The sequence below is a fragment of the Hylobates moloch genome, unplaced genomic scaffold, assembly GCF_009828535.3.
Source record: "Hylobates moloch isolate HMO894 unplaced genomic scaffold, HMol_V3 SCAFFOLD_15, whole genome shotgun sequence".
Taxonomy (NCBI): Eukaryota; Metazoa; Chordata; class Mammalia; order Primates; family Hylobatidae; genus Hylobates; species Hylobates moloch.
Genome location: NW_026652290.1, coordinates 37,402,885 through 37,428,976, shown reverse-complemented (window position 1 = coordinate 37,428,976; position 26,092 = coordinate 37,402,885). Strand labels below are relative to the sequence as shown.

At 42.3% G+C, this 26,092-nt stretch overlaps 2 protein-coding genes across 8 annotated transcripts in view; one reads left to right on the top strand and one right to left on the bottom strand.

Moving 5' to 3' along the window:
• The window catches only part of TGFBRAP1 (transforming growth factor beta receptor associated protein 1), a 72,912-nt gene extending 61,483 nt beyond the window's left edge, over nucleotides 1–11,429 (bottom strand). The window contains exon 1 of one of the 3 annotated variants that reach the window (XM_032176971.2): nucleotides 11,319–11,429. The gene's annotated coding sequence lies outside the window, so the exon portion shown is untranslated. The remainder of the gene's footprint in view (nucleotides 1–11,318) is intronic. The other 2 variants (XM_058428630.1, XM_058428631.1) reach the window with 2 other exon arrangements.
• Nucleotides 11,430–19,172: 7,743 nt separating this feature from the next.
• CUNH2orf49 (chromosome unknown C2orf49 homolog) overlaps nucleotides 19,173–26,092 on the top strand; it is a 40,956-nt gene continuing 34,036 nt past the window's right edge. For 2 of the 5 annotated variants that reach the window (XM_058428592.1, XM_032177397.2), the window contains exons 1-3: nucleotides 19,242–19,387; nucleotides 21,574–21,740; nucleotides 24,377–24,752. In XM_058428592.1, coding sequence (XP_058284575.1) covers nucleotides 19,289–19,387; nucleotides 21,574–21,740; nucleotides 24,377–24,752 — 642 coding nt within the window. In that variant the 5' untranslated portion in view covers nucleotides 19,242–19,288. The other 3 variants (XM_032177398.2, XM_058428593.1, XM_058428591.1) reach the window with 3 other exon arrangements.

The window sequence follows — 26,092 nt, the reverse complement described above, 5'->3', positions numbered from 1 at the left end:
AGGGAGGATGGGACTGGGTGTGGGTGTGCATGAGATTCCCAAGGGTCAGTAATGTTTTATTTCTGAAGCTGGGGGTTGCTTTTATTATGACTCTCTGTATCTTATACAGATTACAAATATCTTTTTATAGGCATTAAATATTAATTAAAAATATACATGTACATGTAGAATGTATAAAATTCTACTCATTTCCCCAAACCAGACTACCCTGGAAATAGAGAAAGAATCTGTTTAATAAACCTGGTAGAATTCACAAACTGTATGTTCCTTGTTAAAAATTACATTGCATGGAAGCACATTTATCAAACAAATAAGTGATTTATAATTTCTTAGTTTATCTAAATGCAGTGCTTAGTTTATTTTTTATCCATATTTAATGGCCATTTCTCAGGATATCAAAGTCCAATTTGGGGCATTCCATCCATTATTTCCCATAAATATACCCTAGAAGGTAAAGGAAAAGACCAGCATGTGGTAGATGGCTCAGGGGGCGAACACCCTGCCCCATGGGCGTGTATACCGTCTGGGGCAGCAGCTTCTGTGAGGCTAGCCTCTTACCTCATGGGCCTCTGTCCCTCTCCCTTCTACTTCCAGGGCCACATAAGTATCTCCACTTTCGGTTTCAACCAGTTCAAAACTGGTTTTACTATCTCACTCTTCTTTCCATTTCCTCTGTACTAAAACTCACCAAGGACAGGCCTCATTAAAAAAAAGTCACAGCAGGAAGAATAAACGTGGAATGACAGCATTTTCTTTTTTTTTTTTGTAAGACAGAGTCTCACTCCATCACACAGGCTGGAGTGCAGTGGCACAATCTTGGCTCACTGCAACATCTGCCTCCTAGGTTCAAGTGATTCTCGTACCTCAGCCTCCTGAGTACCTGGGATTACAGGTGTGCATCATTTTGCCCAGCTAATTTTTGCATTTTTAGTAGAGACATGAATCTCACCATGTTGGCCAGGCTGGTCTCGAACTCCTGACCTCAAGTGATCTGCCTGCTTCAGCCTCCCAAAGTGTTGCAATTACAGGCGTGAGCCACTATGCCTGGCCAAGAGCAATTTTTTAAGTAGATAATCTAGACATAAAAAGAGGCTTGTAGGCCAGGCACAGTGGCTCACGCCTGTAATCCCAGCACTTTGGCAGGCCGGTGGATTACCTGAGGTAAGGAGTTTGAGACCAGCCCGGCCAACATGGTGAAACCCCATTTCTACTAAAAATACAAAAATTAGCTGGGTGTGGTGGCAGGTGCCTATAATCCCAGCTACTTGGGAGGCTGAGGCAGGAAAATCACTTGAACCCAGGAGGTGGAGGATGCAGTGAGCTGAGATCATACCATTGCACTCCACTCCAGCATGGGCAACGAGAGCAAAACTCCCTCAAAAAAAAAAAAAGGAGAGGAGAAAAAGAGGCTTGTAGCTCCAACATTAACTACATAAATATTAGCAAAATACATATATAAGATTTTAATATGTATGTTTAACATATATAGGTATATATATGTTTAACGCATATATACATATATGTATGTGTATATATTTGTTATATATTGAAATATACATTTGTTATATATTGAAATATATATATTTTTTATATAGACACATATATAGATGTTATATACACACATACATACACACACACACACACAATAGGAAACCCCTAATCTGGTACAGAGATAAATATATTCTGCCAAAAAGAATGCTATGACAAACTGGCATTTATTAAGATGGGCTCTTTACCAGTAATTATTCTTGAACCAAAGAATGACACTTTGTTATCGGCTCTACCAAATAATGTCCACCTGAGAGCCAACTTTTAAGATTGGCCTGGTGTCCTACATGTCTGCAAAAAACCCTCACATTTTCTAATTACTTCACAGCTTATAAATGAAACAGACTCTTCAGAAACCTATGTAGCTATATGTGCACCACAACTTCATCACCCTGGGGGAGGAAGTGCAAAAAGCCCTAGGAAGGCACTGTCCTATGAATAAGCTAAAAATTAATTCTGTATCTGCATTTTTAAAAGGACACACTACCTCAAGTAAGATTTGTTATTTTCTCATTTTACAGCGAGAAGTTTTTTTTTTCTTTATAATAGTCTATCAAAAATGAGTAGAGATCAAGTGGTCATTCTAACATTTGGAGCAAAGCCAGGTCAGATCTGAAGGCAATGCAGAAAGGAGGCAGGAATGTGGGCCACACATCTGAAACACTAGGTCATTATCCTCCTTATAACACACCATAAGGTAGTTCCCTGCCCAAAAGATAAACTCCAGATTCAGCTTAAGATGCACAGCCCTTAAAATTTTAACCTCAGCCAACCTTTCCTCCTTTATTTAGTAAGAAAAATTATGGCTATTAACCTATTCTTATTGTTCCATAATATCAGTCTCTTGTTTTATAAGCTACAATCAGTTCGGAATTGCTGCTGAGTTCCAAAGAGCCTGTAAGTGTCCAAGGCACTCCACAAACCAAGGAGTTGTCAAAAGGGATTTGAGCAAACGCTACTCTCTAGACACCTTTCCAAAGGATTAACACTATGAGTCAGAAAATAGTTACCATTAACTACAGTGGTGGGATTGAATTTAACAATGTAATAATCCCCAAAGGAAAACACACTGCCTCCTCCTCATCTGTTGCTTGTCCATATGAAAAGTAGCAACGTCTGGGGGACAAGGGCAGCCTCAGAATGGGCTCTGGTGGACGACAAAGATTCCCATACACTGGACTACTGACTGGCTGATGGCAGGGATCCTGGCTTTAGGCATGAGTATCTTTCTTTGTTTGCATCTTCCTACAATTTACAGTTTTTGTATAAATACAATGACTTATTTTTTTTTATTTTTATTTTTTGAGATGGAGTCTCTCGCTTTGTCGCCCAGGCTGGAGTGCAGTGGCGTGGTCTCGGCTCACTGCAACCTCTGCCTCCCAGGTTCAAGTGACTCTCCTGTCTCAGCCTCCCGAGTAGCTGTGATTACAGGCACCCGCCACCATGCCTGGCTAATTTTTTGTATTTTTAGTAGAGATGGGGTTTCACTGTGTTGGCCAGGCTGGTCTCGAACTCCTGACCTCAGGTATCTGCCCACCTCGGCCTTCCAAAGTGCTGGGATTACAGGCGTGAGCCATCACGCCTGGCCTACAATGATTTTTTTAAAGTTTCTATTTTGCCATTTTAATATAGAACTTTTATAGAAAAAAAAAATGTTTCTCTGAGAAGCAGTTTCTCAATTAACCTGGATAAACATATCTACTAAGACCATGAAGCCACAGATAGCAATGTCCATCACAGGGGAAAATTGAACACAGTGGCGTGCTGCATAATGACACTCCATTAACAACAGACAGCATCTACAACAGTGGTCCCATAAGGTTATAATGGAGTTGAACAATTCCTATCACCTAGTGACAATCTAACTGTTGAAAGGTTGTAGCGCAATGCATCACTCGCGTGTGGTGTTGCTGGCGTACATTAACCTACTGCAGTGCCAGCTGTAGAAAAGTCTAGCACATACAATTACATACAGTACGTAGTACTTGATATAATAATAAATGACTATGTTACTGGTTTATGTATTTACTCCACTACCCTTTTTATCATTATTTTAGAGTGTACACCTACTTATACAGAAAAAAAATAAGTTAATTGTAAAACAGTCCTTCAGGAGGACTCCAGAAGAAGGAACTGTTATCACAGACAACAGCTCCATGCATGTTACTGCCCCCGAAGACCTTCCAGTGGGACAAGATGTGGAGGTGGATGACAGGGATAAGGATGATCCTGACCCTGTGCAGGCCAAGGCTAGCGTGTGTGTGTTTGTGTCTTCATTTTTAACCAAAAAGTTTAAAGAAAAAAAAAAGAAAAAACTTATAGAATAAGGATATAAAGAAAATATTTTTGTACAGCTATACAACATGTTTTCAGCTACGTGTTATTACAAAGAGTGAAAAACTTTAAAATAAAGTTTATAAAGTAAAAAAGTTACAGTAAGCTGAAGTTATTACTGAAGAGAAGTATTTTTAGAATAAATTTAGTGTAGCCTAAGTGTACAATATTTACAAAGTCTATAGTACTGTACAGTAATGTTTTAGGCCTTCACTTTCACTTGTCACTTACTCACTGACTCACCCAGAGAAACTTCCAGTCCTGCGAGCTCCATTCATGGGAAGTGCCCCATACAGGCGGACCCTTTTCTTAGTCTTTTATACAGTATTTCTACTATCGCTTTTCTGTGTTTAGATGTGTTACACACATACTTTTGCATTACAAGATTCTCTTGTGCCTAGAGATTCAGTACAGAAGCATGCTGTATAGGTTTGCAGCCTAAGAACAATAGGCCATACCCATATAGCTTAGGGTATGAAGCTATAGGGTGTATTATACTCCAGTACCATACAGGTATATAATACACTGTACCATCCAGGTTTGTGTAACTCACTCTATGATGTTCATATGATGACAAAATTGCCCAATGGGAGATTTCTCAGAACATAACCTAGTCGTTAACTGATGCATGACTGTATATCATATATTAGCTCTAAAAACCAAACCTATAAGTGAATTGACAAAAGTTGCCATAGATCCTAAGAGCCTTTGAGAGGGATGAGGGGCAGACAGAACTTGGCACACTTCAGCCGTTCACAGCTCCCAGTCAACCAGTTAGGATGCTGGTGCCATATAATTAGGAGAGAAAGCTACATCACCAAGGACTCAGCCAAAAGCAAACTATGGTGGTGAGGAGGAAGGTGAAGGAAAGGGGTGGTGTGCAACACAGTGGGACACCTTGCCTTATTCCCCATTGTTTTTGGAGGCTGGTCCTGAGAAGCTTAAGAGAGAAAGACTCAGAAGCATGCATTGGAGGCCAGTTTTCTTGTGGTCCCAGTGAATGGTAGCTCTTGTGATGCCTGGATGGGGAGGGAGAGCCTGGAAAAGTCAGGTGGTGACTTCAGTCGAGGGGGTGGGGGGATGTGCTGACACCTACCTCTGGCTTTGTCAGCTTCCTAAAACAGAAACAGCGTGGGCAGCTGCCAAGGGGCCTGCCACCCAGCCTCTATCTCTGCGACCCCTTGGGACTCGGTGCAAACTCAGACCTTCCTATCTCCCTTTGGCACAGGCACCAACCTCATGCCCATTCTTCCTCTCCTGACCATCATATCGTGGGTATTGAGCAGGACAGGCAGGTATGACTGGACACTTTTTTTGCAGGCAGCAGGGAGAGAAGGCTTGAAAACCTCTATTTCCCATGCTGCATTCCTGACTGAATGAAGAGCCAAATCACAGCCTCAAAATTCTATATTGGGTGAGAAAAGACAAACCTTGCCAGCAATATTCTCCCACTGCAAGCTACCTTCAGATGAAGTGTTTGTGCTAAATGAGTGAAATGAGATGTCAACAAAAGTCCCTACCAGAAAACAAACTGACAAACACCTCCAGTTCCCATGGGGGGTTTGATAGGCTCTCTGACAATCACTGAAGTCCCATCTGAAAAATGCATTTTGGTAGCTTTACAGGTTGACTTAAAGTCTTGAGATACTGATGTGGTTTTCTTAAATGTGTTGTTTCTATAGATTGTGAAGGTGATTGTCAGAGAGCATCTCGAATCCCCCATGGGAATTGGAGGTGTTTAGATAAATCCAAACGGAGGGATGGTCTACAAAATCTCTGACACCCTTTCAAGAGTGTTAAGGTCATGAAAAAAGAGGAAAGGCTGGTGCATTGTCACAGATTAGAAGCCAAGAATAAGTGACAATTAAATGCAAAGTGGGGAAATCGGATCAGAAAAAGGATCCTGGAACAGAAAAAAGACATTAAGCAGAAAAACGGGTAAAATTCAAATACTGTGTGCACTTTATAGTGGTGTACTAGCACTAATTGATTCATTTTGATCATTATACTACAGCCATATAAGATGTTAACAAAAGAGGAAGCTGGGTAAAGTGTATTCATGAATTCTGTACTATTTTGCAACTCTTAGGTAAGCACAAAATTACTTCAAATTTTAAAATGAAAATGTAATCGTGGTATATCGGATAATTAACTCACCTTAGAGTGATCAAGAAAGAGAAAAGAAACCTGAGAATCTCCTTTTCTAGCAGGAAACGAAACAGTCATAAGACTGTGAGTGTCAGTGACTAAAAAGGACAAACATGAACCAATGCCCATCAGTCCAGCCCAGGACTCTGCTAGCACACTGGGCTACTGGAGCCTTTTTTATTGAGCCACTTTTAGAGGTGATTTTTCTCCAGCCAAGTGTCCTAGCTTAAAATTACAAGCATGAATAATATCCATAAATTAAAAGTTTTTTTTTCCTTCTGAAAATGCATTTCAGAAGAGAGTTTGGGAGTTCTGCTCATTTGGAGTATTTCCCCCGACAGAGGGGCTGAGATTGGGTTGGGGTGAATGTGAGCTGACTCCTGCTGTGTTCAGAATTGGATACACCGTGAGCTTTGGGAGAAGCAGTTAGGTGGGGGGCTCTGAGGGTGGACACTCAGGCTAGGAAGGAGCACAGCCCCTCAGTAATAAGGATCAAGGCCCCAGAGCAAAACTGGGCCACCCGGGCAGTGAACTGTGGTAAATGTGGGCACGCTTCATAGCAGACATTCCCGACATTAATCTGGGAATCCTGAGCTCTGCTTGTTGCTTGGTCACTTCCTGATGATCTTAGGCAACTCACTAAGAGGCTTTGTCTGGGCCTGTGTTCTCCTCCATAAAACAGAAATTTGGACTGGGCTGTGTGCTTCCCCTATACTGTTCTCCAGCTACTTCTGGATGAAGAGGAAGGGAATGGAGGTCTTGAAAGGTGGAAGAGCCACGCTGGTAAGTAGAGACCTGGGATTCCAACCCAGGTAGTCAGCTCCAAAGCACACATCCTTAATCAGATGCCACACTGGCTCCCAAGGCCAATGCTGCCCCAAGCCTGGATAATGGATGGCACCCATAGGCTGCAGCCCTGGCTGACACCCTGACTGCCTCCTCATGAGAGCCCCAAAACTGGGTTTGGTGGGATACTGCACATCGATATAGCATTATCCTTTTGTTCTTACCTTGACGCTGAGAGGTGGACATTATTATGGAGATATAGAGATCTTAGGTGGCTTGCTCAAGGTTACCTAGCTACAAGGTGATGAAACAGGGCTTTGACCCTAGTTTTTGTTCATGACTCCAAGGCCATACTCTTATTGATTGAGGGGAACAAGTATGATTTCAGATCCTCTCCTAGAATTCAGTTCTGAACAAAACAACAACTCTCAGGAGGAGGCCACTATGGTACTTAGACTGGCATGCTACTGCAGTTCCTCCTGAGGAATCTTTGCTATTGCTTCCCCACCATGAGTCTGGAAGAGGAATCCCGTGGCTCTATCTGCTTGCTGAAATTCAGACACAGAATAGTATGTTGACACGCTTTTCTACTAACATAGTAATCTACCAAAACAGGATACACATTTATGTGACAGCAACTGCTTTTCCTGAGCTGCACCCCATGCTGGTCCCGTGTTCTTCTCTAAGTCCCACAGCCATCTGTTGAATGACTCAATCTTGAAATTTGTCAGGAATCAACAATAAATTTATTGGCTTGTACAAAAGTCAACTTTTCTCCCCTTTGAAAATGAAGACACTGCTTGACAACCATTTTATGTCATCTTTTGCACTCATCCAACAGACAGCAAGACTAGTTATAGTGCAATGAACCTGTTCCGATAATCTGCAAGAGTATCTAAAAAAAGAGGATTAAAAAAAAGACAGTTAAGGTCTAATATCTAACTTGTCATCTTAACATTATCATGATGTATATCTAATATATGTAACTATTCATAGTTGGTATCATTTTTACTGGGCAATACTAATCAAAATACATATAAACATATATTTATATACACACACTATATATGGTGTGTGTATACATACATATGCATAAGGGTGTATGTGTGTGTGTATGTACATATATATATATATATATAATATACATCCTATAAGAGTACCATCAGCAGTTAGAATTAAAAGGGTTTAGGAAGAGAAGTGGGAGGTAGAAGAAGAGCAGAATAGAAATATGGCATGTACTTCATAACATCTTCCTCAATACTGAAACTTCAAACAGCCACAAAAAATTATCGAGTACTGGCCAGGAGCAGTGGCTCACGCCCATAATCCCAGCACTTCGGGAGGCCGAGGCAGATGGATTGCTTGAGCTTAGGAGTTCAAAACCAGCCTGGGCAACATGGTGAAACTCTGTCTCTATAGAAGAATACAAAAATTAGCCGGGCATGGTGGCATGTGCCTATAGCCCCAACTACTTGGGAGGCTAAAGTGGAAGGATCACTTGAGCCTGGAAGGTGAGGTTGCAGTGGGCCGAGAACACGCCACTGCACTCTAGCCTGGGTGACGGGGTGAGACCCTGTCTCAAAAAAAAAAAAAAAAAAAAAAAAAATTATTGAGTACTTACAGGACTTCATAGTCCATAATATCCAGTCAGTTGTCATCTTTAAATACATGATTTTTTCCTTAAATCTTTAACTTTTTCAACAGCAGCTACTTGACTATCAAGAAAAGATCTTGATTTCAAATCATCTGTAAGATTTCATAATTCACTTTTCATGAAGCACTTAAAGTCATTTGGGGTAGCACCAAATTAAGTTGTTACTCTACATTCATTTAGTAGGTATTTATTTTTTAAAATAAAGAAAAATGACTCAGGTTTGCTACAGAGATGAGTTGTAAAGTCTGAGCCAAATTATTCGGCAGTATCCAAACACCTGGCTGCCACAAATGACTACTTTAATGTATTTCTAATGAGGGCTGGATTCAGACCAAGATGAAGACACTTAACCCATTAAGTAAAATTTCTTCAAGTTTTCTTAAAAGATCACAAATTTGTAATATTAGCATGAAGGAATAAGCCAAATAACTTCATTTTTTTTCCTAACAGAAATGTTAGCTGCAGATCAGACCCAGAAAATACAGCAAGTTTTCTGGCTGGGCGCAGTGGCTCAGGTCTGTAATCCTAGCACTTTGGGAGGCCAAGTCAGGAGGATTGCTTGAGGCCAGGAGTTTGAGAACAGCCTGGGCAACACAGGGAGACCCCTATCTCTACAAAAAAATTTTAAAATTATCTGGGTGTGGTAGTGTGAGCCTGTGGTCCCAGCTCCTTGAGAGGCTGAGGTGGGAGGATCCCTTGAGTCTGGGAGATCAAGACTGCAGTGAGCCATGGTCACACCACTGCACTCCAGCCTGGGTGACAGAGCAAGACCCTGTCTCAAAAACAACAGCAAAAAAACCACCCAGAAGACAACAACAAAAAGAAAATATAGCATTTTTTAAATAGTGAGCTCTATGCTTTTAAAACTCCTCAACTGGAGCTGCCTAAATGAAGAATGGGCCCTTTACAAATCCCTGTCTCTGGAGAGTTTAAGCTGAGGTTAGATTGGTCCTGGGATTCCTGCAGTGGTGAAAACGCTCTGCCTCCAATGCTACAACAAGAGGACTGCCATGCACAATCATGAGTGGAGAAGAAAAGGCAGAGTGAACGAAGGCTAAGAGCGGCACCTCACCTCTCACCCAATTCAATTATGTAATGCAAACCTTGATGCACATAGCAAATTGGAATTCAGAACTCACAAGTTTAACTCCAGAGTAAATCATTTGTTAGGTTAACAATTACTCAAAACATAAAACTACATATTTTCAGAGCTGAGGGAGACCTGGCTCTACACCCTCATTTATATTTGTCAGCAATAATTTATTGAGCACCTGCTAAATGCCAAACCCTGTGCCGGATCCTTTCCAGGCACAATTTCTTATTAGAATTCATGTGCCTTTTCTAATATTATCCCTATTTTGATGGGGGAATTCGAGACTCAGAATGGCCAGCAAATTGCCCAAAGGTCACAGGACATGGCAGAGGCAGGATTTGAACCCACACTCCACATTCATTACCACCACAGAGCATCACTCCCATTTCATAGATGACCTGGGGCAGGCTAGTTATGGACAGGTTCCAGCAGATTCCAGCCAGTAGACTTTCTAGTACCCCAGGCAGCGTTTTGCTACACATCACAGAAGCAGCTGCAATGACTGTTGAGGCTGCTTGTTTGGCAGAAATGGAAGGAAAAAGAAAAGGAAGCAGCTGACCAAATGTTCCTTCCGACTGACCATGGAGCTGCGAGCTCTCAGTTGTCTGCCAGCTTCCGGCTGACCAACAGAGAGAAGCATGTCCACCATGAGAGAGTAGCAGCCACCACACAGTCCCTCTACACTCGTTCATCCTGACTCCAAGCAAGCCAACACACACAATGCAGTAGGATCTCCCCTGCACACCTTCTCAGTGCCTTAACTTGACACCACAATCACACCCGCAGCTGCCTTCCTTCCTGATAGACAAGGTGCTTGCCCATGAGCACTTCATCAGTGATTAAACTCTGCTCAGACATGTTTTGACCACAGCTGCGCGTGCAGTCCACGTGCAGTAAGGCCTGCTGTGTGATCTGTGAGCTCCCATTTTTAGCAGCCAGGTAGGAGGCTTCCTGAGGGTCACTCAACAGTCCTTGGGTAGAAGCCACGGCAGGTGCAGACAACTGGACAGCTTCCGTGTTTAAGGATATCAGCACTTAACACAGGGAGGCAGGCGGACTAACTTGCACCTGCACCTCCAGAAGGCAATGGAAAGAAAACAATTCCACGGGGATGACAGCTTCCAGCCCTTGACCTGGTGCTAAAAACAGGGGCCAGGAAGCCCAGCACAGCACTTTTCCCTGCTCCCCAACACACCCCTGCCTACTCTCCAGATCAGGACAATTCAGGCCTGAGTGTGACCCGAATTTGAGCTCTCAAATCCAAAGAGCTCCGAGAAACCTCAATCACAGCGCCAAAACCATTCCATACCAGGGATGGAGGTGCAAGTCCTTCCTGGCCCTTCTCCCCGGAAAACCCAAATCAAGGACGAGGTCTCTCAGGTCTTCCCTTGCCCTAAACACACACGCACTCCTCACACACAACATACACACTTGCTGACCCCACACCCGTGCACACTTCATCCCACACACACGTGAACACTTATTTGCTCACCCCAGCAGGCTAGCCGGCCCCCACAAGGGACAACTACCAAGTCGCACACCTGCACACCTGCCCCCAAGTGTACAGCCACTTGCTCCCCCCACCCCGCGCTCCAGCCCCCACTACACCTGCCCCAGCGCACACGCACGGGCTCGCCCTCCACCCCGCCCCGCCGCTTACCCCCCCACTCCTGCTCCCCGCTCTCCTGCCCCACGCGCCCCGCGCCCTGAGCCCCGCACCCCCCGCCCCGCCGCCCCGCCGCCCTCCTCACTCACCGGCGCCGGCGCCCGCCGTCCCGCGCCGCCCCGCGGCCTGGGGCCCCGCCGCCCCGCTCCGGCCCGCGGCTCCTGGGCTGGCCCGACTCCGCAGCCGCCGCTTCCCGTCACGTGGGGCGGCCGCCAGGCGCTGGCGGAGGGCGGGAGCGCAGCAGTCCCCGCGCCGCCCGCCGGCCCGCGGGCCCTGCAGCCTGGCTCCGAGCACAGGCCGGGACGGGCCCTGCTCTGGGCCTCGGCGTCCCCCTGCGTGTACCGGGGCCACGACACGGCCCGCCTCGCGGGGCGGCCGGCGGGCGGAAGGTGTTCATTCGGGGGGCGCTGAGGCTGCCGGCCCCGGGCGAGAGCGTGGTCCGCGCAGCTGTGCGAGCCGTGGGGCTGAGGTCTCTTCTCCGCCTCCGCGAGCGTCAGGGAAAACGGGCTTTGCCTGGCTCCCTCGCCACCCAGTTTCTGTCACCTACACAGGAGGAGGGCGCTGGGGAAATACCTGCTGAGTGAATGAATAAATAAATGAATGAATGAATCCTGGGAAATGCTTGGGCCCGCAGCCGCCTGACCACGCTGGCTGGAGGATCGGACGTACCGCCGGTGCCTCACCAGGGGCAGAAGGCACGGTTGGGATGCGGAGGCCTCCCAGGAGGCCCATAGCGCCCCAGGGCCCTAGGGATTGACTAGGACCCCTGATTGGCAGAGTCCACCTGCTTGATACACTTATTTGAGAAGGGAGGCCTGGGACTATCTTACTCCTTTTAGGAAAACCCAACTGTAGCTGCTATTCCTTTGGTTCAGGCCGCAATGAAGAATTGTAGGTTACCATGAATCCATGAACCCCTCTTCAGTATACAAAGTCCAATTTCATGACGAAAGAATTGGAAAGCTCCCTCCAGAGTTGTCAGAACTCAATTATTAGCATATAAAAAGTCAAATTTTCCCAGTGATTTTCAGACTTTAGAAACTGCTAGTGACCTGTGGCCTCCGCTTTCTTCCAGCCATTCTGAGTATTGTAAAACAAAGATATTATCCCAACCCTGAAGGCAGATACCAGATTGTACTCCATGGTCTTCTGTTTCAAAGGGATAAAAAAAGAAAGAAACTGGCCAAAAAAAAAAAAAAAACCAACAATCCTGTGACTTGTCCTCCACCCCTAACCAAGTGTGACTCATGGCCACATAAATGCCCCATCCCCAGTGGTGCTTCAGCTCTGACCCAGCGGAACCAGTGTCACCGGCTCAGCCTCCAGGTAGGGGACTGGCTTCCCAGGAGGGTAAAGCTCTGACCAGCAATTGAGCTTCACGGGCAAGCAGCAGTGAATGGATCTTCAAGTCTAAGGTGGCCAACAGCTAGCGGAGCCAGGGATTGGGAAGGTACAAGAGCAAATCCAGTCTCCTCATTTTACAAAAACCAGGCTCACAGAGACTATGTGACTTGTCATCAACTAATCACTGGCTCAGGTGGGCCTAGAATTCACCCTTGTGCTTTTGCATCTTAGTCCTCTATCAGATCACATTATAGAGAGCTGCACAAGACTAGTTACAGAGGTGATACCTACTGACTGCCAGACAGTGACTTCAGAAACTGCTAGTGACTGAGCAATGAAGTAGACGCTATTAATTTACTTAATAGCATCAAAGAATTAATTTAATTCTTTGATTGAGGCAAAGAAAAGTGAATGACTTCTTGTGTTAATTCACTTAGGAAAATATAAATTAAAAAATTTTAAAAGGTGACTTGTCCCAAACCCTATGCTGTAAGAAAGAGCAACAGTAAGAATCCAGAATTCAGCAACAGTGATTCTTTTTATATAAAGTTGTTTTGAATAGTTTATGAACAATCTTTGTGTTCTATTTTAGATGATCCAGGAGTGAAAATGTATAACAAGAGATAATTCAGATATATTTATTTTATGAAAGGATTTATCACAGGATTTTTACAATGGCAAGCTCCATATTATTCCATCTAGAAACATTTGTTCCTTCTGAAAATTGATGAGAAGTCTGTGTCACAAATGACAAACACTTCCATGTAAATGCCTGTACCATAAATATGCAAATATGTGCACAGGCCAAATTCCTTATGTTGTTTCTATTGGTTACATTTAAGAAGAAATATCAACCATATGGCTTTCAAAACAATTATTAACTTCATTTTTTAATATTTATTAAGTATTCCTTGGGCCCATACCAAGCGTTACTTTACAGAATGTGAAAAAGATGTGCTCCCGTGAGAATGGTTAATGACGACTGAGTTGCATCCATATAACTGAATATTTTCGTAGTTGCTGTCTACTCTCAAAACTTAGTATTTTTATGCTTACACATACTCTGTGCTTCTCACTTTCTCACTGGGTATATGCTTGGGAGGGCAAGGATTGTGTCTATGCTCTCTGCTGTATCTTTCTGCATATAGAAAACACTCAACCAATTTTTAAAAATTCTTGATGCTCAATATTGAAATATTAACTAGATTACTTTTTTGTTTTTTTAGACAGTCTCTTTTGCCCAGGCTGTAGTGCAGTGGTACAATCTTCTCAGCTCACTGCAACCTCTACCTCCCGGGTTCAAGCAATTCTCCTGCCTCAGCCTCCTAAGTATCTGCGACTACAGGTATGCACCACCACGCAGGGCTAATTTTTGTATTTTTAGTAGAGAAAGGGTTTTACCATATTGAACAGGCTGGTCTTGAACTCCTGGCCTCAAGTGATCCACCCACCTCAGCTTCCCAAGGTGCTGGGATTACAGGCATGGGCAACCACATCCGGCCTAGATTAACTTTAAAAGAGGCTTTTAGTACTAAGATTCCATTATTCTAATATATAAACTGTTTAAGAACACATGTAGGATGGTTGGTGTCATTTTAGAAGATAAGCAAAGGTTACATTTTTGATTTTTTTAAAGCAACAGCTTACTATGTGCCATGTTTTAAGAGCTTTTACATGTAATAGCTCATTTAATCACATATACACACACATTCATATACTTGTAATCTAGCTTCAGTAAAATAAACTTTTTTGAACTATTGTTCAATCAACTATTTCTTTAGCAGCTCCTATGTGCCAGATACTATGCCAGAGTACTATGCCAGATACCGAAATGAGGAAGACCATCTCTACCCTCATGAGTTTAATGTGCAATGGTTTATAAGGTAGAGTTGGTAGCCAGCAGTATCAACATCACCTCTGGACTTGTTAGAAATACAAATTTTGGTGTCCCCACCCCAAACCTCCTAAATCAGAAACTCTGGGGTCAGGACCCAGCAAACTATTTTTACAACCCCTCCAGAGGATTCTAATGGGCACACAATTTTGAGGACCACTGGATTAGTGTGATATGTGCAAGAGAAACCCACCTAGTGAGATCATAAGGCAAAAAATAATGTGCTGTAGAAGTTTGGTGATAGTGGAGCTCAGTTAGGAAGTACCTGAGGATGCGGAAAGGTTCATTCATCTGTATTCATTCAGCGCACACTTACTGTTCTTGTGCTGTTGTGGCAGGCACTGAGAATCCAAAGATGAAAGGTAACCTATGAGTGCTGTCATCATCTGAATGTGTACCTCCAAAATTTGTATGTTGAAACCTAATCCTCAAGGTGATGGTATTTGGAAGTGGGGCCTCTAGGAGGTAATTCTGTCGTAAGTGTGGAAACTTCATGAATTATTGCCCTTATAAAAGAAGCCTAAGAGAGCCTGTTGCCCCATCCACCATGTGAGGACACAGCGAGAAGGTGCCATCTCTGATGAATGGGTCTTCACTACACCCAATCTGCCAGCACCTTGATCTTGGACTTCCCAGCCTCCAGAATTGAGAGAAATGCATTCTGTTGTTTATAAACTACTCAGTGTATGGTATTTTGTTATAACAACTTGAAATGACTAAGACAATGTATTTAAAAGCAAGCCAGTAGTTTAACTGCTCTAAATAGCTAACAACACAGGTCCAAAATGTGAAATGTTGCTTAAATTATTACCTTCATATTGAAGCCCCTTTATGCTCGTGTGTATGTATACACTATATATATATATTTTTTTTAGAAGGAGTCTTGCTCTATCCCCTAGACTGGAGTGCAGTGGTGCGATCTTGGTTCACTGCAACCTCTACCTCCCCGGTTCAAGCGATTCTCCTGCCTCAGCCTCCCAAGTAGCTGGGATTACAGTCACCCACAACCATGCCCAGCTAACTTGTTTTTTTTTAGTGGAGATGGGGTTTTACCATGTTGGCCAGTCTGGTCTCAAACTCCAGACCTCAAGTGATCCACCCGCCTCAGCCTCCCAAAGGGCTGGGATTACAAGTGTGAGCCACCGCGCCCAGCCTGCTCAAGTATATTTTTGACTCAATATTTTGACACAATATTTATAACATATCTTAACTATTACATTATCAACAAGAATCAACACCAGAGTCCTCAGTATATATTTTGTTCATCATGCATTCATTCCACAAATATTTACTGAGCACTTACTAAGTACAAGCACTGTGCAGGCTAATGGCTAAGTGAGGGATTTGAAGAAAATGTATGGACCCTGTCCCAGAGGAACTCACAATCTACTGAGGTGACAATGCCAGGCATTACAGTGTTTGTTGGTTCCCCACAGCTTTGCTTTTGTCAACTATAGTCACCAAATAAAAATGTTAAGTGAATAAAACGTCAAGATCTTTGAGTGAAGCAAAAATCCTTATAGTTAGCTTAAAATGTTGAGTGCCTTATGGTTACGGATGATAGTGTAGCAGGAGTAACCTTAGGCCTGCAAACTCAAATGTGTAACAAAGATAATGTTTTTTTCTGTAACTGAAAGGTATTTCTATTTGAAACCTCCATTTACCTGCAGTGGCAATAATCTTATCAACAGGAGGCCCTCCTCCTTTCTTTCAATTTGAAACCTCCATTTATCTGCAGTGATAATCTTATCAATGGGAGGCCCGCCCCTTTCTCCAGGGCTTTGTCAAGATTGGGGAGACTTCTGAAGTGCCAAGATGAGACGAGAGAGACCTTAGGTCCTTGTGTCACTGGTCCCCACAGAAGTTCTGAGATGTTCTTTGTCCACTGTAGTGTTGGTTTTCAGTCTTTTGGTTTCAGGCTTGAGGGTTGGAGATGTCTGTGACTTCAATTCCCACGTGGTATGGCAGAAATCTCTGTGAGGTGGCCCTTCTGCCTGGACATACTTGAAGCATCACCTCAGAACTTGTTAGAAATGCAAATTATAAGGCCTCCTCATCAACCTCCTAAATCAGAAAGTCAGCAGACTGCAAATTCTCCAATGTTCCATGCTACAAACGTTCTGCCCAGGAAGGAGTGGGCAGGCATCACCACTCTCTCCTTCCTGTGGAGGAGAGAGGGTATGTGAATCTCATTCTAGTTCCTCCTCTCTTAATCTTGATTTTTTTTCCTCAGATGACAATCCTTCCATCTCAAGAGTTCTGCTTCAGAGGCACCTAGAATAATATTCATAGAATTAGTTATAAGCAAGGAAGTACTCTTAGTTTTAAACCGGGAAGTAGTGGAAGAAGAAAAAGACATCTTACCTGCCACAAAACATTTTTGCAGATGAAGTTTAAGGCTTCAGGTTAGGCGATGGGTTCAGAAAACCAGAGAGGAAAAGCACAGCAAGAACCTGTAACCACTTTTTCAGACTATTAAACTCAAGGTTCTTCCCACTTACACCATCATCCTGCCACTTTTTTCCTTTGATGACAATCAATAGGATACAAGAACTCTCCAAGGAGAGCCCACAGAGGAGGCATTTTACACACTTGAGCTACAGTCCTCACCACATTGCGAGATGGTTTATAATTTCCATCTCAGAGGGGAGGAAGCTACAGCTAAAGAGAGAGTCTATGTCCTAGGTGAGTAAAGAAGCCAAGGTTATAATACAACTCTGAGCTACTCCAAAGCCCGCGCTCTAAACTGCCTTCTATGACCCATAACTTTGTAAAAATCAGCTACCAGTTCTTAAACACTTACTCTGTGTCAAGTGTGTTTATAATCTCTATAATCTCCACTCCCTTGATCATTCTTCACAGAAAGTGCTAACACAGCATTTTCCTGATGAGGGGACTGAGGCTGAAAAACTAACTCACCCAAGGTTTTGGTGCAACAAGAGTAAAACTTGAAATGAGGTCAGGTTCTAGCCCCGGATTCTCCCAAGGTAGCTGCTTTTGATACTAAAACAATGTGCCTCCCAAGGTAGCTGCTTTTGATACTAAAACAATGTGCCACTAAAACAATGTGAAGGAAATGGGGATAATACTAATCGCACTTATTTCTCTATTGTAATGAAAATCAAATCAGATTTGAGAGATATGGAATATGATGATGTTAATACTATGACGCTAATACATTTAACTCCAATTTAAGACATTCAGACGCCTGCCTCAGCTCAGATTTAAGACTATTCAATTTTGGGCAAGTCATTTAATCTCTTTCTGATCAGCTTTCTTGGCACTAACACGAAAGAACTGGACTAACTTTTAAGTTTCCTCCCAGCTCTGAAATTCAGTTTCTAAAGTATTACATACATAAATAAGAAAAATTGGGAAACACTTCTAAGCTTTATCTTTTTAAGGAGCTCACTTCTAGTACTCTTTCATGGTTTATCTTTTGGCATCTTCAGAGTTCTTCATATTTTTGTAGACAATGCAATAATTTCCAATAAAATGATACATCATAGAGGATGCATACAATAAACATTCAGAACATATCTGCAAGTTTTATTTTTATTTTTTCAGACATGGTCCCATTCTGTCGCTCAGGCTGAAGTGCAGTGTGGTAATCCTACCTAATTGCAGGCTGGAATTGCTGGGCGCCAGTGATCCTACCACCTCAGCCTCCCGAGTAGCTAGTACTACAGAGGCACTACCATGCCTGGCTAAATTTTTTTATTTTTTGTAGATATGGGGTCTTACTATGTGGCCCAGGCTGGCCTGGAACTACTGGACTCAAGCAATCCTCCCACCTGAGCCTCCCAAAACGCCATGATTACAGGCATAAGCCACCACACCCAACAAGTTTAAGTTTTAAATGTGCTAAATATTTAGGGATATGTATCTCTCCATGAATGATGAAAGAGAAGCAGAAAATATTTCTTAGTAAGTGAATTACTGGGAATTAAGACTATAATTGATACCTACAGCAATTTAAAAAATTACTTCACTGTACCTATTAATACATGCAGAAAAAATGTACTTGGATTTTATGCTTGCTACTTCCTCGCTCTTGAGTAAATTATCCTTTCTATGCATCAGTTTCCTCATCTGAAAAATAGGCATTCTAGTAATATATACCTCATTAGGCTGTTCTGAGGAATGTGATAATACACGTAAAATGCAGTCCCTGGCACACTGTAAATGTCTAACAAACGTTTGGCGGTCATTACTGGCGTTTCCCAGCCAGTTACTATTTTTTACATGTGAGCAGGTTAATTCAGAGGATTACTTCAAGAAACAAATACTTTAATACCTATTTGTCCACGGAGCCGGAGTTACAGGAAATTCACTACATAAAGCCTCTGGTCTTACATTATATAGAAAGGCGATGAAGAGACAAGCAACAGGTTAAACAGAAAAACACGATAATTTCAGACACAACCACTGCCATATCTAAAGTACTGTACACCGGCCCTCCGCGCCAGAATTCTTTCCCTTGAGGTTGCCCCAGGAATCCCTTTGACCTCTGCCGTTGGACGTCACAGAAGGCGCGACCAATCGTGGCTGGCTCCCGGAGCTTCAGTCTTCCCTCTCTTCCTGCGAAACTTGACACGCCATTTGTTTCTACGTCTGACATCCTCCTCTTTTCTCTGGTCCGTGGGAGCTTTTGCAATCGGGACCAGGCCCCAACACCCGAACCAGCAGCGAGAGAAGGAGCCGGCATGCGGTGCACTCAGAGTGACGACACACGCGAGTCTCCGCCCGAGTACGTCACTTCCGTAACGCTTCCTTCGCGGGGCTTTGTGGGTAGCCGACTGGGGTCTCCTGGCGACGACGATGGCGGGGGATGTGGGCGGTCGCAGCTGCACGGACTCGGAACTGCTGCTGCACCCGGAGCTGCTGTCCCAGGAGTTCCTTCTCCTCACTCTGGAGCAGGTTGGGAGCGCCGGATCGGAGGGCGGGTGGGTGGGCCTTCCCAGGTGAGGCGCTTGCACCCGAGCTTGCCTTAAGTAGCCCTCGGCAACCACGGACACTCCCGCCGGGTTTGTGTCACTCTCCACCCATACAGACCAGGCAGCTGTCCCCTCGCTCCCGCTCCTCGCCCCCTCTCCAAAAATGAGACGTCCGTAGAATATCAGGAATGCTTGGGAAATAGGGCTTATTTGAGTCCCGATGGCTTGTAAGGAAGAGTCCCAGGCGACACCCCCTGCCTGTGTGTAAGCCCCGACCTGAGGAAGAAAGAAGTGGGGAAGAAGCGTGGAATAGACATGGAATGTAGAAATCATGGACTGTCAGGACTGGAAAGCATCTGAGAAACCGTTCATTCCACACCCTCTCTAATCGTTTAAAGATGATAAAAACAGTTCCAGAGAGATGAAGTGACTTGTTTAAGGTCACACATCTGTAAATGGTACTTCCGGGAGGAGAATTCAGGGCTCCTGGCTCTCCATGCAGTGCGTGCTCTTTTCCAGCTGGTGTGGCCTCTGATAAGATGAGAAAAATGAGAAAGGAAAAAAGTGATGTTTTAAGTGATAGAGAATTACTGAAAGTTTCCTTGGGGTTTATGTAGCGTATTTTGTTGTTTTCATATGGTTTTCCCCTTAGTACCCTATCTTTGTTGAATTTCAAGTCCTCTTGCCAAGTAGAGCTTAATTATGTCGGTAAGTTTTTACCTGTGATTCTCAAACTTTTTAGGTACTTAAGAATGATTCGAGGGCTTGCTAAAACACAGATTGTTGGGCTCCGTCCCCAGTTTCTCGTTCAGTAGTTCCGGAATGTGGCCTGAAATTTTGCATTTTTTTTTTTTTTGAGATGGAGTCTGGCTCCGTCGCCCAGGCTGGAGTGCAGTGGCGCAATCTCTGTTCACTGCAAGCTCCGCCTCCCGGGTTCACCCCATTCTCCTGCCTCAGCCTCCCCAGTAGCTGGGACTCCAGGCGCCCGCCACTACGCCCGGCTAATTTTTTTTATTTTTAGTAGAGACGGGGTTTCACCATGTTAGCCAGGATGATCTCGATCTCCTCACCTCGTGATCCGCCCGCCTTGGCCTCCCAAAGTGCTGGGATTACAGGCGTGAGCCACCGCGCCCGGCTGAAATTTTGCATTTTTAATCAGCTTGTTGCTGGCCCAGAGAGCACGCTTTGAGAACCACTGCCCTAAGGCAATACTTTCCAAAGTAATGGACCTATGAATTCTCTGGGAGTGTTGTCCAAGAGAATCCTGGGAGTTTCCCCTACTTCTGAGCGAGTACGGGATAAAAATAGATTAGTCCAATATACGAAAGAGAAGTAAAATGTGCTTTTATTAGTTTTTGTTAGAGGATATAGGCTTGTCAGTGGTACTAAACACAAATGTTTTCAATCCTTTCTGAGTTGAAATTGAAGAGCCTGTGATCTCATTTCCATTCTCCTTAAATCCAAACTCTGTCTTCATGACTACTCCTGTGCTTATGCTATGTTTTTCATGATGTCAAGAACAAATTGGAAAATGAGGAAGAATTTGATGATTTTGATACAGATGGTTGGACAATGACTGGAAGCTTACTTGAAAGGACCAGTGAAAATGGGGTGCAGGCTTTTCTAATGATGTACTGCTACTGTCATCAGTACGGGAATAACAGTTTCTATTTGAAATCTTGGTAGTTAACTTCAATTTAGGAAGCGCCAGATTAGAGAAGCACCAGAAATATAAGACAGACTGAGACCTTCATCCCACTAATCTGATCATGATAGTAACACTCAAGGTAGCTTATCGACAGAATGTGGTGATTGTTAATCATTGTTAGCTTTCTTTTGTCAATGGGCAGTCTCCCATTTTCAATCCCCTTTGTATGTTAAGATAATTTTACTGGAAATGATCTTTCATGCTTGGTTTGTTGGCTGAGCAGTTGTGGACAGCAATCCCTGTCACACTGAGAAAATATGACCATTGTTTTTAAGATGGGGCTGAACCTAATATCTACAGAATTTAACCTTTAACACTGCCTCTAAGTGCGTGTGTTATTGTGAAAATGGTTTTTTATAATTTGTTATTTAAGCAGTAATGTTTTACCATGTTAGGTAAGGTGGTTACTTATTAAAATTAAAAACGTTGTTTTGAAATTACTTTTGTTTCCTTTCCCACAGAAGAACATAGCCGTTGAAACTGATGTAAGAGTAAACAAAGACAGTCTTACTGACCTTTATGTCCAACATGCAATACCATTGCCTCAGAGGGATTTGCCGAGGAATAGATGGGGGAAAATGATGGAAAAGAAAAGAGAACAACATGAGACTAAAAATGAGACTAAAAGGTACTTTTTGGTGGTTCTAGCTTTCAATTTATCTTATATAACTAAAGTTATATTTTTCCTGAGATAAGTAAAAAATTTATTTACCCAGTAACTATCTATTGAGCACCAGGCACTGTGCGTATAGCAGTGAATAAAACTGACAAAATTCCCTGCTGATATTTTTGTTGGGAGAAACATAACAACAGGTTAAGATATGGTATTGTTATATAGTAATAAAGGCAGGGAGAAAGATTACAATTTTTGGTAAATAGTCCAGAAACGATCTTAGTGAAAAATGACATTTTAGTAGAGAGGCCTGTAGGAAGAAGAGAACAAGCTAGCATTCCAGGCAGAATACAAGAGCCTGGACCTGGAACGTGCCCATCATATACCAGGAGCAACAAAGCAGCTATCACGGCTGGATGGAGAAGTAGGAAGAATAAGTTGTACTGGGGGTGAACGGGAGAGATTGTCAGATCATGTAAAGCTTTGTAAGTCATTGTAAGGACTTTGGCTGTACTCAGATGAGAAGCCACTAGAAGGTTTTAAGCAGAGTGGTGACATCATTAGATGTACATTTTGACAAGATGACTCTGGCTGCTGTCCTAAAAAGTGATTTAAGGCGTGTGGGGAGGGGAAGGGGTGTGTATAAGAGTGGAAGCAGGGAAACAAATTAGAAGGCTGTACTGTAATCCAGGCAATAGATGGCGGCAGCTTTGACTACAATAGTAAATTTGGTGGGTTGGAGCATGCATGTATTTTGAAGATAAAGCCAATAGGATTTCCTGAATTTTGAGAAAAAAGTCAAGTCAGATAAAACTCTAAGGTCTTTGAATAATACACAAATGAAGGGCCTGTTAACTAGCTTAAGTTATGCTATTTAAAATTATTTAATTTCAAAAAAAGTTTTATAAAACCACAAGCAAGTGATTTTTCTTTTTTAAAGAAAATTACATTTGATTAATCAGTGTTGTGGATTGGTTAATAAGTACAAAGTGTCCTAAGATCCTTAAGTGAACTCTTCTGTGTCTATTATATCTCAAGTGATCAATTAATTTTTTTAGGGCCTTCTATTTGTAAGGCACCGTCATAGGCAATTCACTAGAAGCAGTGAGAGAAGACAGAGTAGGAGGGTAGGGGTAAAAGGGAGTATGTTCCTCTGAGTTTTAATCTCTGTTTTACAAAGAAAAACTTAATGATTGAGATTATTCTCCAAGTATGAAGAATAGTCGAAGAATACATGTCTGCTCATTGTCTTTTGGAAAATACACACATAGTCTGACCTTTGATCAAGAATGCATTTCAGATTGGCCATTTTAGCTTGATGGTTACTTTACTTACTAGTACAGGCTATGTAACGGTGTTAACTTTCATAAATATGGGTTACACTGCATATGGCTTTTAATTTACTTTTGCTGTTATTCAGCCAGTATTTTCCTCTTGATCAGCACATTCTAGTAAGCAAAACTTTATGTGCCAGTCATACTTTCCTTTGAAGCAATCTTCGTACAACTGTCTTGATTAGTACCCCAAAATCATTTTGGAAAGGATCTTTGACTCTATTTTTTAAATTCACAATTGAATCAGAGCATTAAAACTGGAAGGATCCAAGAGATCATCTTGTATTGTTGAACTACTTATTATTTTATCTGTGGAGGAACTGAGATCCTGAGAAGTGCTATAACATGCCCAAGGTCATACAGAGCTAGGACCAGGTCCATAGCAACATAGCCCTGTGCTTCTCAAACTTTAATGTGCCTCTTGAATCTTAGATTAAACAAGCTGTCATCCTGGCTAACACGGTGAAACCCCATCTCTACTAAAAATACAAAAATTAGCTGGGCGTGGTGGCATGCACCTGTAATCCCAGCTACTCGGGAGGCTGAGGCAGGAGAATCACTTGAACCTGGGAGGCGGAGGTTGCAGTGAGCGGAGATCGTGCCATTGCACACCACCCTGGGCAACAAGAGCACAACTCTGTCTCAAAAAAAAATTCTTTTTTTCAATTCATCTGTGATATAGATATTATCTGAGGTATAATAAGTAATAAGCAAATGAATGCTTTCATTATTAACCTTTACTATTAAGAGTGAAAATTAGATTTCCAGAAGGTAAATATGAGACACTTGCCAAATTTTACAATTGAACTTGTACAAATGTCATAATTACAATTAGTTTAGAAAATGTCTTGGCTTTAGAGACCTTTACTGAATGGAGTAGAATGCTGTGCCTCATTTGTACACTGCTACTGTGGTAGTCTTGGTATAGTTCTATAGTTTATTATCCTTTTAAAATAATAACTGATTACATGGTTAAGATAACCCTATCAATAAGCTGGTGTTTGTTTTTTAACTAGGAAATCTCATTTTAAGTTCCAGGGCTAGATGGTTAATTGATGTTTTAAAAATAGCTGCATGTTGTGTATACATTAAAGCTAACTTTGAATTTCTTGTACATAAATATTTTAAACTTTGAAATAAAACACTAGGAAATTCTTTCATTTAGAATGAACATAGAAAATTTCATTTTTAATAGTCTCACTTAGATTAGTCTTATCAGAAAATCTTTTTGTTTACTGCTTATTTTAACTTGAATTCCAGTGAACTGGTTTGCCATTCCAGATGGTATTTTTCAAGAGTGCATCTCTTTGATTTCAGGAGTAGCACTGTAGATGGGTTAAGGAAAAGACCCCTCATCGTATTTGATGGAAGTTCAACAAGTACAAGCATAAAAGTGAAAAAGACAGAGAATGGAGATAATGATCGACTCAAGCCTCCCCCTCAGGCAAGCTTTACCAGTAATGCCTTTAGAAAATTATCAAATTCCTCTTCGAGTGTTTCACCCCTAATTTTGTCTTCCAATTTGCCTATGAACAATAAAACGGAACACAATAATAATGACACTAAACAGAACCATGACTTAACGCATAGGAAAAGTCCTTCAGGCCCTGTGAAGTCACCACCGTTGTCCCCTGTTGGAACTACTCCAGTGAAGTTAAAGCGAGCAGCTCCTAAAGAAGAAGCAGAGGCCATGGTAAGTATGGGGGTGGTTTCCATGCTGGTAAGTGGTCTGAATGAAACCTGAGCAGTCTGCCTCATGACGGGAGGTGGGTCGACTGTGCTACGTTCTGTTCTTGAACCCTTTTGATGGTCTGTCTGATTTGTGTAATACATCTCATTACTCCAGTACTTGAATCCTGGAATTTTAAAATCCATGGTGATTAATGTTTTTAAAAGTTCACTCAAGTTATTTCTGCTTAAAATATGTAGAGAGAGGATCTGTTAGGCAGTTTTCCTAGATTTTTCTCATTTAGTTCCTTTAACTGTCTTGGAACTAAAACAGATAAATATTCCCTTATTAGCAAGGTTTAAAACATTAAGTAATTTGTCCAGGGTCACACATTTATTAAGTAGCATTTGGGGCCTGACCTTAAGTCTGTCTGTTTGTGCATACCTTAAAACCACACCAGACACCAGAATCTTTTAAGATTTACCACTTGTCTCGCCTACTGCTCAATTTACCTAGCTTTGTGGGGATAGCAGAAGTTGGGGACATCTATTATGTTGTGCTCCACTATGTTGAATCATTTGGATGTTTGTTGGCAGGCACATTTGGTGCAGTTAACACAATGTATTAGAGTTTAATTTGTGAGATGATTTTTTATGTATGTATAAAATAGCTACAGGCTCTTCAGAAAAGTGCTTTTACTTTTAAATACCTAGTAGTTTAATAGCCATTATTCCTGTGGAATGCTTTGGCTTTATTATTATTATCATCTAATCATGTATCAAAGGGATCAAAACTCAGAAAATTCAAACATTCTAAAATAGTAGACCCTGGAAAAAGAAAACCACCTGACTGGTCATGAGTTTTTTACTTTTATTAGTTCACTGAATCAGTGACTCTATGAAGTAGGCATCTTTGTTATTCCTATTTCACAGATAAGGAAACAGAAACTTAGTAAATTTAAATAAGTTTGTCCAGAATTCCAGAGTTATTAGTAAGCCACCAGGCTGCGATTTGAATTTAGGTTTGTTTGATCCCAGGGCACACACTTTGGAGGCCATGCTGCCTCCATACTCCTTTCAGCTACCTTTGTGGGAGAGAGGAGAAGGGTGTGGGATAAGAGTTAGAACAATAAAGCCACATCTAAAATATTGCCATAAGGAGGAAGCGTCAGAGAATTTTTTTTTCCAAGCTCTTAAACAGCATTTCTCTACCCTAGAAAATTTTACTCTTTTATAGATATGAGATATATATATATATATATAGAGAGAGAGAGAGAGAGAGAGAGAGCGTGAGGGAGCTATATATAAAACACTAAGGATAAAAGATTCTTTTTTATGTATGCACACATATAAATCTTCTTCTTA